Source organism: Curcuma longa, chromosome 21 (genome assembly GCF_044706935.1).
Source record: "Curcuma longa cultivar G26 ecotype Majalengka, Jawa Barat chromosome 21, ITB_CL_G26_1.1, whole genome shotgun sequence".
Lineage (NCBI taxonomy): Eukaryota > Viridiplantae > Streptophyta > Magnoliopsida > Zingiberales > Zingiberaceae > Curcuma > Curcuma longa.
The window spans coordinates 1,078,716-1,091,054 of NC_133881.1; the positions used below are offsets into that span (position 1 = coordinate 1,078,716).

At 44.3% G+C, this 12,339-nt stretch overlaps 3 protein-coding genes across 3 annotated transcripts; 1 reads left to right on the top strand and 2 right to left on the bottom strand.

Moving 5' to 3' along the window:
- Nucleotides 1-790: 790 nt before the first annotated feature.
- Nucleotides 791-1,870, bottom strand: LOC141814916 (transcription factor bHLH94-like). The gene is made up of 3 exons (XM_074702874.1): nt 1,478-1,870; nt 1,020-1,406; nt 791-925 (listed from the first exon to the last, which is right to left on the bottom strand). The coding sequence occupies exons 1-3, from the start codon at nt 1,868-1,870 to the stop codon at nt 833-835; spliced, it is 873 nt and encodes a 290-aa protein (XP_074558975.1). The 3' UTR covers nt 791-832.
- Nucleotides 1,871-4,586: 2,716 nt separating this feature from the next.
- On the top strand, nt 4,587-8,943 carry LOC141814859 (serine/threonine-protein kinase PEPKR2-like). Its single transcript, XM_074702812.1, is given in 4 exon segments — nt 4,587-5,103; nt 5,105-5,654; nt 7,851-8,147; nt 8,233-8,943. Coding segments are annotated over 4 exon segments (1,371 nt in total). The 5' UTR covers nt 4,587-4,896; the 3' UTR covers nt 8,550-8,943.
- Nucleotides 8,944-10,830: 1,887 nt separating this feature from the next.
- On the bottom strand, nt 10,831-12,325 carry LOC141814922 (uncharacterized). Its single transcript, XM_074702880.1, has one exon. It carries the CDS (start codon nt 12,207-12,209, stop codon nt 11,013-11,015), a length of 1,197 nt encoding a protein of 398 aa, XP_074558981.1. The 5' UTR covers nt 12,210-12,325; the 3' UTR covers nt 10,831-11,012.
- Nucleotides 12,326-12,339: the final 14 nt, after the last annotated feature.

Here is a 12,339-nt window from a genome sequence, read left to right on the forward strand (position 1 = left end):
TCATATTTATAACATGAGTGATCAGCTACACAGTGTTCAAGGTCATTTGGTACTGATAAACGCAGATGAAGCACTAGATTTTGATTTCTAATCACACACCAGAAAGCAGCAGGAAAAATGGCAATCCGACATTGATACAAGCCTGGTATCCAGTTGAGCAAGACAGTTTTATTCCTTGCAGAGGGCAACTAGATTTGCAACAGTAGTATTATAATCTTGATATGTGGAATTGCAGGCAGAGGAGTACAGAATCTGACAGAGAGCAGATCGCCAACATGTGAACAAGCTATCTGGGGCCATTTTCCCAACATGGTCAGCTCAAACATCCATCCCCAGCCAAATCAGTCTCGAAATGACCACCCTATTTGTTCTTTGTTCCTCCTCCTGATCCTTTTTGGTTAGTAGTACTCAGCAAAATTATGATCTACTAGTGCTCCACCTTGCTTTAAAGAATCTCATCATAAATATGTCTTGTTATATTTTCCCCTCACCTTTTGCTATCATTGCACTTGCTACTTTACGGAGTGATCTCCATCAATCAAACTAGGGGAAAGGAAAAAATGCCCTCAGTCAGTGATTTTGCCACTGGGATGAATGCTACTTCATTTTAAATTGTTTGTTTTCACTAGTTCATCTTTTTGTTACTTGATGCTTGAGGCAGAACATAGTCAAAAGCTCACTGCTCGGCGTTCATGGCGAGAACTTGAAAATGTTTCCATTTATTGCTATATTTATGGTCATGAACAACAGCATGATGACGACTCTTCTGACAATTGAACTGCTCTTATCGAGCTACAAGAGCAGGATTCCAGCTCACACAGTGCGAAGTGCTCTAAAGATTTGCCTCCTGTTGAGTCGTGGCCAGTATTTGACGCACCGCCGCGGCGATCTCGTCCGCTGATGTGTACGGGCTGTCCTCTTCCACCTTCAACACATTGGCAGGAAGAACAGATCGAGCTAAAGTTCATGAATTGTTGCAGGAATGAAGCGGATGGAGTGTGTGAGTTATGGTCACGAACCTTGAGGCTGAAGGAGTACATGGCGATGTGGTGGACGGAGGTGACGTTGAGGTGCAGCGGCAGGATGCGCAGGTTCTGGAGGCCGATCACCAGCTGGAGCAGCTGCCTCGGCCGCCGCTGGGAAAGCACCTTCAGGCTCGCGTGGCTCTCCACCACCGTCACCTCGATGTTCGCCGAGCCCGCTCCGCTCTCCACCTCCTCCGCGTCTCCGGCGGCGGGCGAGTAAGTCGAGTACTGCGGGAAGCTGAAGAAGCCATCGAAGGCGGTGGCGATGCCGGCCGCGTCCGCTCGCTGCTTCAGCCGCTTCTGGACTTCCAACGATTGCAGCAGCAGCTCCAACTCCTTCACGTAATTGATCGCGCCGGCCACGATGGAAGCTTGATCGCCCTGTCCATCTCGATTTCATCGTCAAAATCCCAACTTCATGAGCAAATTTGAATGATTCACGAGTAACTTACCCTCTGCGCGTAGTTAGCAGGCATGAGGGAGCGCAGCAAGGCGAGGTACTCATTCATCTGCCGCCGGCGGTTGCGCTCCACCGCAATGTGGGTCATCCTCTGGCTCTCCACCTCCTCCTTGTTCTTCACGCTCCTAGTCCTCTGCCTCTTCCTTCTCCCCCCTGTGACCTCCACCGTCGGCGACGGCGAGCAGTTCACATCCCCTTCCTGCACGTGATTCTGCATCAAGGACGAGCAAGAGGCATTCACAATCCCCTCCCCTCCGCCTCCGCCTCCGCCGCTCGTCTGCTCCTCCACCTCCAGTAGCTCTCCCAAGTCACCCACCCAAGGCGCGCCGCCTCCCCAACCATAACCCAAGAAACCTTGAGGGAAAACCACTGCCTCCAGAGCCATGTCTTCTTCCCCCCTCCACAACAACACGAACCACAACCTCAACCGCAGACATGAGGCAAAGCTTTGCGGTTTCGATTTAAAGACCCATTGCAAAACTCGCCACGTCAGAATATATATATATATATATATAGAGAAAAAATGATATTCTGCGCGACCCACGCTGCGTAATTCTGTGCGCGACACAGTCGATCTCCGCCGCTTCCAGTCGCCCTCGCCGTGCCGTCTGATCACCGGGCCCGATCGACGCACCACTTGCCGGCGTGTCGGTCGGCGTCGGATTCCGGTTGAATTGTGGTCGAAATCTGACGCAATTCGGTCGGAACGAGGGCGGCAGTGGCATGCGGCGTTTCCAGCCAAATCGCGGTCGGATTTCGGTCAAATCGCGGTCGGAGACTGCCCGGGGAAGGACCGGCGTGCGATGGCGGTCCTTCCTCGGTCGATCTCCAGTCCCGATTTGGTCGGAATCCGACCGCAATTTGGCTGGAAACGTCGCATGCCACTGTTGCCCGCGTTCCGGCCGAATTGCGCCGGATTCCGACCACAATTCGATCGGAATCCGACACCGGCCGACGCGTTGGCGAGTGGTGCGTCGATCGGACCCGATCCAACGGTCGGTGGTGATCGGACGGTGAGACGAGGGTGGCCGAAAGCGGCGGGGGTGGGGGCGGATTACTATGTATTTTCACACTTGGACAGTCAGATCTGGCTCCCGATCGTGTGATAGACGGTGGATCGTAAGTCGCGCACGGGCGCGCATGAGACAGTCGCGCATAATATCAAAATCGTGTATATATATATATATATATTAAAAAACAAAAGCGCTGTGATTTTTTGACTCAGTGTTTTTGTTTGCTGTGGAAACAGTGGCACAAGTCGGCATCAACCTCCAGTAAAGAGTAGACGAGGCGCACAAATGTGAGCCCAAGAGAGGAGAGCAGGGCCAGAGACACAGATTCTACAGCTCCACCTTGGAGTCATCGTTCGTATGTGGAGTCACGTAGAGTAAGTGAGTGAGTCAGTAAAGACCCTGTAGAGTGGAGGGCATGTGAAGGTCACCATCTCCATCTGAATCTGACTCTGACTCGAGTTCGGACCAGACAGGACCACAATGCTCACTTCACTTGGCTTTGTGGGTGGGTGCACTCGTCTGGGGCTTAGTACTACTCCGACTCGTTTGCCGTAGGCATAATAATGGAATTTAGGGGGCCTTGTGTTGTGTTGCTGCACTGGTAAAAGCTTCACCTCATTCTTGTCAGTAGACTGTAGGTCGATGTCCTCTCTGCTCTCCCTGTTAACTGGGGGACGACGAAGAGGATTAATCAGTTCAAAGCTTGTGTTGCAGTTATCGAAAACTAAATCGATGGCTTCTCAGTTCTCGACGACCTCGCATTCTAGACTTTCATGACCTACAACCATTCAACACCCAGCGTTCCATTTCATTCATTTCTTTCTTTAAAACGTCTATCAATTAATCACTAATCTTATCTGGAAAATAGAAGATACAATGAATTCGGATCGATGAAGGCAATAGCAGAGAATGCTTACGTAATTATGACGCGATAAATGAATGTTATCCGTGTCGAGATTTTGAAACACTGCAGTAAATAAGTTTTTTTATTTTTATTAAAAACGACAACTGCGAAATTTTGGCAACGTTCTGCATGTGAGCTCGTCGTCATAATGCGCAGCCGTGATTGGACGCGTGGGCTTTGTCGGGTTTTGTTTGTCTCACGGTCACGGCGGTCTATTTGGTCCATCGACGTAAACCGGACCGCGGTGGGTCCGGACCAGCCTCCCTTGCCTCCTCAAACACTCCTATTTAATCGAAATTCTCTCGACCTCGATTGATAGCCATATAATGGATCACCATACTTTAAGGCGATTGTTTTTTTCCTGTTTTATTATTATTATTTTAAAATCCTCAACTTTTAGGATAATAATAAAAATGCTCTTTTTTTTTATTTTTAATTTTTATCATAGGGCACTCCACCCTTTGAAATTTTTTATATAAAATGACATAATTATCAATATACAGCTAGCTTTGACTTTTTGTCTACCAATTTTGATTTTTGTTATAATTCGATTTCAAATTTAAACTCTAAAAATATTTAGATGGGCATTGACTATTTAACAATGTTTATCTTATAACAATTATGAAGGATAACTGTTATAACTTAGATTTAATCTGTTCACATAACATTCAAATTATAACAATTATAAAATTTTAACTACTACAATTCAGATTTATCTTATTTAACAACATTCATGCATAGCAGCTACAAACGATAATTGCTAATATTAAAATTTATTTAATTTAATAATATTCACATTATACAATTATGAAACCGTAGCTGTTATAACCATAATAACAATTATGAAATTGTAACTACTATGATATTGTAGTAGCTATGATTTCAAAATTGTTACAATTTAAATTTATCTTGTTGATTCAACTGATTGATGGTTCAAAATTTAATATGTGTGATAGGAAATAATAATGTGGAATAGTGTGTATATATATATATATTATTTGGCAAAGAAATAAATATATGAGAGGCCAAGGCCCGGCCCACATTGGATCCGCCAGACACTTTCGGATCTGGGCCTGATCCATTTGTGAATAGGATTCGGATCCGCCACGTAATTGCACGTGCTGCTTAATGGGCGTCTATTAAAGCAGGTGAAACTGCCTCAATTGGGCGTCGGTCCGCACGGCACAGGCCCTGACCACGCCCTTCATCGAATCGATCGTTCGCTCGCTCTCGTAAGGCGAAGGCGAAGCTCGTTGCGTGTTTCCCTCCGCTCTCCCCAGAGTTCTTTCCGCACGCGCGCCCCAAGATCCACATCGTCTCCTGGAATTCGCCGAATCTTTAGCTTTGATTCTAGGGTTTCGCCTCATCCTGGTCCCTCGCGCAACGATCTCTCCCTCCGCGGCGAAGAAGAGGCGGAGCGGGAGCGTGTGGCCTTCTGCTTCTTGTCATCACACAAGGTCTGGTCTGGTCGGGTTGATCCACTCTGCGGTGGCGATGAGGCGGAAAAGGAAAGGGGTTAGGCCGCCGGACACTGTTGCTGTCTGCCTGACCGATGATTTTGACACGGCGCGTCAGATCAAGAAGCAGTGCGGCGAGGACTGGAAGGTTTCCCGCGACCAGAAGGCGGGATCTTGCAGCGGCGGGGGAGAAAAGGCAGGCTTTGATGCCAGCCGCGCGGCCGCTGGAGTGGTCATGACTGCCTCCTCCCTCCGGGAGATTGACGGCTGATTACCCCGGCCGAGGGCTGAAGAGGAAGTTGGGATGCATGGAGCCTGCGACCAGGATTGGGCGGAAGGAGAAACTGGAGGATGAGTATGTCCTCGGTCGCAAGATCGGGAAGGGGAAGTTTGGTTCTGTGCGTTTGTGCCGGAGCAAGGTCAATGGAGAAGAATTCGCCTGCAAGACTCTGCGTAAAGATGGGGATGAGACAGTGCATCGCGAGGTGGAGATCATGCAGCATATATCGGGCCACCCTGGCATTGTTACCTTGAAGGCAGTTTTTGAAGATGAGATAAGCTTCCATCTTGTTATGGAACTGTGTTCTGGGGGCCGGTTGATTGACCAGATAAACAAGGAAGTGAGGTGCTCAGAGCAGAGGGCTGCCATTCTGATAAAGGAGTTGATCACGATCATCAAGTATTGCTATGAAATGGGTGTTGTTCATAGGGATATCAAGCCAGAGAATATTCTTCTTACAACTTCAGGGAAGATAAAACTGGCTGACTTTGGATTAGCAGTCCGATTTGTAGCAGGTATTCATCTTCTTTTTTCCTTTTTTTTTTGGTTTATTGTACAAGGTCAAGGACAAGATTTCATTTTAGCCACCAATTTGCATTGCATAGTGTCATTTGTAATTTTCATTGCGAGCTATGTATTAAGTCGCATAGTACCTATTTGTAGATCCATTACTATTGTGGCAGCAATATTCTATAGAAACAGATGCTCATGTAATTGATATGTAGCAAAACATCGATGCAATTAAACCTTCATTCTTCTTTTGTTTCATCTACGCTACTCTAATTTATCAAAATTTACACTGTATCAACGCCTTAAGCTGTGTGTGAGAGAAGATAATCGATCATCAATTGTTTTTCAGTCTGTTATGAAACCCTGGAATCACACACAGTGTGTCTTTCATGCGTAGTTGTTGTATGAATGTTTAATCCCATGGAGAAAAGACTTCATAGGAAAATCACTATGCCGATGAGACAAAAATAGTATGAGACGATCTGAAGGAGAGGTGATGATAATGGCAGTGAATTACTTCAAGCTAAAGGATTTATAGATGAGTTTGAGAACTACTTTAATGTCCCAACCCATAGATTTGAAGTTTCTATTGAGTACACTAAGGAGCATTAGATGGAGAAAAGGATGAAAGGAATAAGTTCGCCAACATGATACGTGATCGTTGATGGGGAATGAGGAAAGATCAAGATGTGTGATTGTTGTGGAAAGGTGAGTCATGAGAAGAAGCATGACAGACCAACTGCCTGACCTCATTTGACTACCTCACCTCTAACCTTCTCCATGCCTTGATCATGGACTACCTTGCTCAACCTTTCTTGTCATCACAATTGTGGACCACCTTACCTTAATAGATGATCACATACCTCGATATACAGCTTCGCTGCCTCTGTGAGATGTTTCGAAGCCCATCATCGCCTTGTGTTACACCTTCATGACATGTTCTGTGTTTTGGATTGTTCCATGTGTCAGTCATGAGTAGAATGAAATACTTCAGCTCTGGTGACCGACATGGAACAAAAATTAAAACCATGGTTAACACAACACGGTTTGGATACAATACTATTCAGAGATTCACAACATAGAATTATATTTTACTATTTGTTGAGTTATGCAAATGTCATTTTCTTCTTTTTTTTCTTTTCTTCCCTCCACCTTCAATATGTCACAGGGCATGACTCAAAATTTTGAACCTAGCCAGAAAATAAACACTATTAAGCTTCAATCTCTCTTCCTTTCTACATGTGTCTGGCTCTCCATGTGTATTTGTCCTGTGGTTTTTACAAGTCAATTCAATGAACTGAGATAGATGAGTTCTGATTAGATGGGCTATGAGATATTTTAAACAGATGTGGAAACAAAATGATATTCATCGATACCTAACATGGAGCTCTGCTGATCGAGTTTTGGAGGTTATATTTCCATCTACCAGTTTACTTTGTGTGTCATCCTGTTGCTGTGCTATCATACCTTAAAATACTGGCTTCTTTTTGCTGCGGTTCCATATTAATTCTCACTGACATTTATAATGGACGAGTATTCTGCATATCCTGGTGTTTGAATCTTTTTTCTATCTAGAATTATCCGGTGTCTTTTAGTGTATATCTTCTTTTGTGTTTTCTACCAAATAAAACATGAACTTCCACCTTCTTCGCCTAAATGCATCACTATAAACATTCTATTATGGACATGCTAATTGTTTAGTTTTTGTTGACTTCACTATTGACAGCTGACAGTGGAAGGGCTAATTGATGTATGCCTTGCCTGTGATTTCATTGCTTTCTATTGGATGCTCTTCATTTTTTTTATCCTAAGCATTTCTCTGTACCTCGTTAATTGCCATCCAAATTTAGTTGATGTATTAAAGAGAGCAATTACCAAAATTTATCTATAAAAGATGCAATGAAGTTTGATTCACTACAATTTTCACCAGCATGATAATTATTGGTGATGATCACATTCTTTAAATGTCGATAGCTTCCAATTATATTTGTTGACTCAAGGCTGAATAACTTGGGAGACATAGTTTGCCATGCTTCTTGAAATTTTATCGCTAAATACTTTGATATTTGTTTGAAAAGTTACGATTCTTCCGACAAATTTAACTATCTCCACAACCTGCTGGCCATATAGCAAGCTGTTGCAAATTAAAACTATGCCCACAATTTCCTTTGAGCAATGCCCTGACTTTTTTGCTTAAACAGGGCAGAAGTTATCTGGACGCGCAGGCAGTCCTGCGTATGTAGCCCCAGAAGTTCTCCTAGGAGACTATTCCGAGAAAGTTGATATTTGGGCTGCCGGTGTTCTTCTCCATCTGCTCTTGGTCGGCGAACTTCCATTCAAAGGTAACTCTCGAGATGCTGTCTTTGAAGAAATCAAATTTATGGAGCTTCATTTCAGCACCGGGGCATGGGAGTCTGTCTCGGAGCTTGCAAAGGACCTTGTTGGCAAGATGCTTACTCGGGATGCCTCCGAAAGAATCACAATCGATGAAATTTTGAGTGAGTAACAATTGTAACAATTGTGCAATATGCCTCTTTGTATTTTCTTCACCTTTAGTTAGCTAACGTTTGTCTAATATTTCAGTGCACCCATGGATTTTGTTCTACACAAAATGCTCATCTGAGGCAGTGACAAGAAAGGCCAGGATTAGAAGAAGTGCTAAACCCATACTTGATATAAAAAGAGTTGCTGCACTCATTAACAGCTCTCTTACAGCAGAGAGTTCGAATACAAAGTCGGAAGAGCAGCACGATAGCAACTGTTTCGTCGATGTTTTGGCCGCTGCTATGGGACGAGTTTCCATATCTGAGACGAAGCGAAGCAGGCTTTGCAGCCCGATTCATCCCATCCAGCAGCAGTGCTCATCTAACATGGAAGCTAATCTTTGTACAGCATTCTGACTCTGATGTATAGCAAATTTCTACTCGCTGAGTTTAGTGACCTGAAGCCAATGGATTAACTACATCGACATGCCGACCCCTTGAGGCACAAATTCCATTTTTCCAGAGAGAGTCAAAGTTATTTCTCTCTGTCTGAGGCATTCGATATGCTCTGATGATTGCCCGATAGCTTGCTAACTGTGGTTGCTTGTATATATGAATGACTACTTTCATAAGTTCTAGGCCAACTTTATTAGGTAGATATTAATCATGACTGCTTTTATGTTGAAAAAGTAGAAATCCAATTTATGTAAATATGCTTGCTACTACCAGATAAGATGAAGAGACTAACTAGCTTTAGTTTTTTTGCCTAAAAAATTTGTAGTTCCACTGTAAGGGTGAATTGATAATTAATTTGAATTGCAATATTTTAATTTGAAGTGTTTTTTTTTTGGCACCTGAAGGAGTTAATTAATTTTTTTTATAGAATTATACTTGAGTAAAGCTTTCATATTGTTTTTTTTTAATCTAGGGCCATCAATGTGAACTGATTTTGGAACATATCAAATCAGTCCATCTAAAATCTTCTCTTGTTCCAATTTGTCGAATCAGACTATCGTATTCTTTTTTTTTTTGTTTATATAATCGAGGTATTCAATTCTTGTCGTATTCTAAACAACATAGCTTATTTAATCAAACTGATCATATCAAACCAATCCATCGACTACCAGGACAATGGTGTAACACGCAGCGGCCAACCCAGATGCAACAGCATCCTTTGACGATCTCCATTTGTGAAGAAACTTTCGGTTCGATCCTCAACTACGACGTATTTGTAAAAATTTCTTTTCAAATGAAGAACGCAATCAATTGAATCAATACGACTAATTGAGATTTATCATTTTGATTTACCGGACTGGTCACCTCAGAGATTGAATTCATGAGACTGATTGAGATTTATTATTATTATTTTTTTGTTCGAATGTCAATCAGCTTAGAACTGGACAATTCCTACTGTATGTGACACTTGAATAAAAAGAAAAGAAAACAAGAGAGCATGCCAATTGCCTCGTCGTCTGTTCAGTTTTGTAACTGCTCTTCCATCAAGTCGGTTCCCTTGTTTCACCTTTACAATCAAGGTCATCTGCCCTTCACAGCTGTTCAATCCATTCACTCGAGCATGAGGCTTTCACCACCATCCCACAGCGTCTTGAACACTTCATGGTCAACACAAGAAGAAAAGAACAAAAAAAAAATCCTTGGAACCCCTTGTACTATCTAAAGTTTCATTCAGACTGTGTTCTCATTCATCAAGCATTATGGTCTTTGAATGTTGGGCGTAGCAATAGCACAGAAATCTTCATATTGATCCTTGTTTATTTGATCTGGGTAGAAACACAATTGGCAGTCAATCTCTCACAAGGTAGTAGAGCACTGTGATTTAGAGAACCATAAAATTCCTGCTTAAATGACTGGATTGTGAAAGAATACCTGGTTTTGGCTACTCTCAGTTGAGGATGCAGATATGGATGGAAAAGGCTAGGAAAGTTAATGGTAAGCAAGTAACAAGCACATACAACTTCCTAGCAAAAGAGATGTCCTAGAAAGAAAACTTATGAATACCATATCATTAGCAGAGTATTTGGTGAACCTGACACAGTGACATTCAAGAAGGCGACTCTCCGCTTGAGCATTTGAAAGTCAGGAGGCAAGGCTATGGCACTTGGTTGCATCAGTCAGGCTACCATGAATTCACTTCTAGCAAAATTCCACAACGATTCGATCCAAGTTCTGATGTTGCCATGTGATATAGCTGTGGCCAAGTTACTACAACAATTATAACAAACAGTGCCCCTGGAACACAAGATAATCTAATCTAACAAGTCAAACAAACCAATGAGCTAATAATGTATCATATTGCTCATTGTAAAAAGTGTAGATCTAATCCTACATGCTACATGCTGTTTCAAAAGATCATCTTTGATGCTTAAAGCAACCATATCATCCACTACATGCTTCTTATACATGCTAGGATTCGGTTAGAGTCCAAATTAGTCCAGAAGCTAAAGCTACTGGCAAAAGGAAGCAAATTATAGATTTACAGTTTACAACTAGAAACAACACAAGCTGCAAGTGACTAAGAAATGATAAGCAAGCATGATAACATTTAAGTGAAACAAAAATCTTCGCAGGTGCAAAGGATAGAAAGGAATACCTTTCAGAGATCTTCCATCACAAACAGCAAGAGCCACCAAACACTTTCCAAGCAGTCAGGGTTCAGGAAGTCAAATATGCCACTACGAACTGATAAAGATAACCAAAACAACGCTACCAAGCAAATTACAATTACAACAGTGCTGTTTCCACAAAGGTTAATATTCCCTAACAAAAAAGGGTCAGGCTTCCAATACAACAATGCTGACCCAATCAGAATACAACAATGCTACAAGTTATATTTGCCACCTTGAACTGAAAACTAGGACACTAAGGCATACGCAGATGCAGTTCTTCATCCCTTAGAAAGGGAAGATTCTGAAGGTTGTCCAGAATTTCATCAGTAGCATTAACATCTATATGAAAATTAATGGTATAATCATCAACTGCAGGGACTCCATCCACAGAACCAATCTTAACTTCTTGATTGATATTTATATCTCTGCCTTGGGCTCCTCCAATGGTTGTAGACATTGCCTCACGCCATGGCTCGGGATCTTTTGGCAAGTCAACACTTTCATTACTTGCCCCCTTGTTCTCCCCGGCCAAAGTGTACTTCCTTGGGCGTCCGACCCTTTTGAATGCCATCTTCTTAGTCCTCGTACTTGACCCCGTTAACTTTGGCTCCATCAGGTTCTCATTGCTCCCATTATTCTGCGGCTTGCCATGTGGGTCTGAGGATCGTGCGACACCCTGCTGTTGATGATTGGAAGGATGAAATGGTTTGAACGGGTTCCAACCTGCATTGAGATCTTCTTTGGCGAAGATATTCGGGCCACCAGGGAATCCAAGAGGGAAAAAACCCCACGAGCAGTAGTACATGTCGGTGCCTGGAACGACGGGAGGAGTGGCTGAGAGCTTGATGGCTTCGAACGCCCGGCCGCAATTAGGACACCGGAGGGTCTGGTTCATGTATTCCCTAGAGTACTGATGCACGTAGCAGCAGGAGGGGCAGGCGGTCCAAAATGGATCTTTGGAGGTAGGGATGGAGGTGAAAGAGAAATTAGGCTCCGGAGAGGCTGATACCTCGGCGGCGGCGTTGGCTATGTGGAGCTCGGCATCGAAAAGGGCCTTCTTCGAGGGATTCGAGAGAACCGCGAAGGCATCGGCCACAAGACGAAAGGCGGCGTCAGCCCCATGTGCCCTATTTCGCCCCGGGTGGAGGAGGAGCGCGAGCCGGCGGTACTGACGCTTGACGGCAGCCGTGTCGGCGTTAGGGGAGGGGGAGGAAGATGAGGGGGGCTGGAGTTGCAGGACGGCGTACCAGTCGACGTGGTTGTTGACGCGCCGCTGGGATGCGAGGAGGACGTCGGCGACAGCCAAGATCTGGTCGACGCCGTCGAGAAGGGGGTCCGCCTCCATCGCCCGCTCTGCAAACCGCTTGCTAGCCGAAAGATCCCGCACCTCGAGGAGCCTCTCAGCGATGTCCAGCCACCGCTTCGCCTCGGCCGTGGTGCCTGCATCCATCTCGCCGCCCGTTGATCTCTCCGCCCCGCTGCTGGTGATTACCGGGATGAGCCCGTGGGAGAGATAATTAGGTCTCAGGGAGTCAGTGTAGGGGTCGCGGAATCTGAAATGACCAAAAAGGATCAAATAT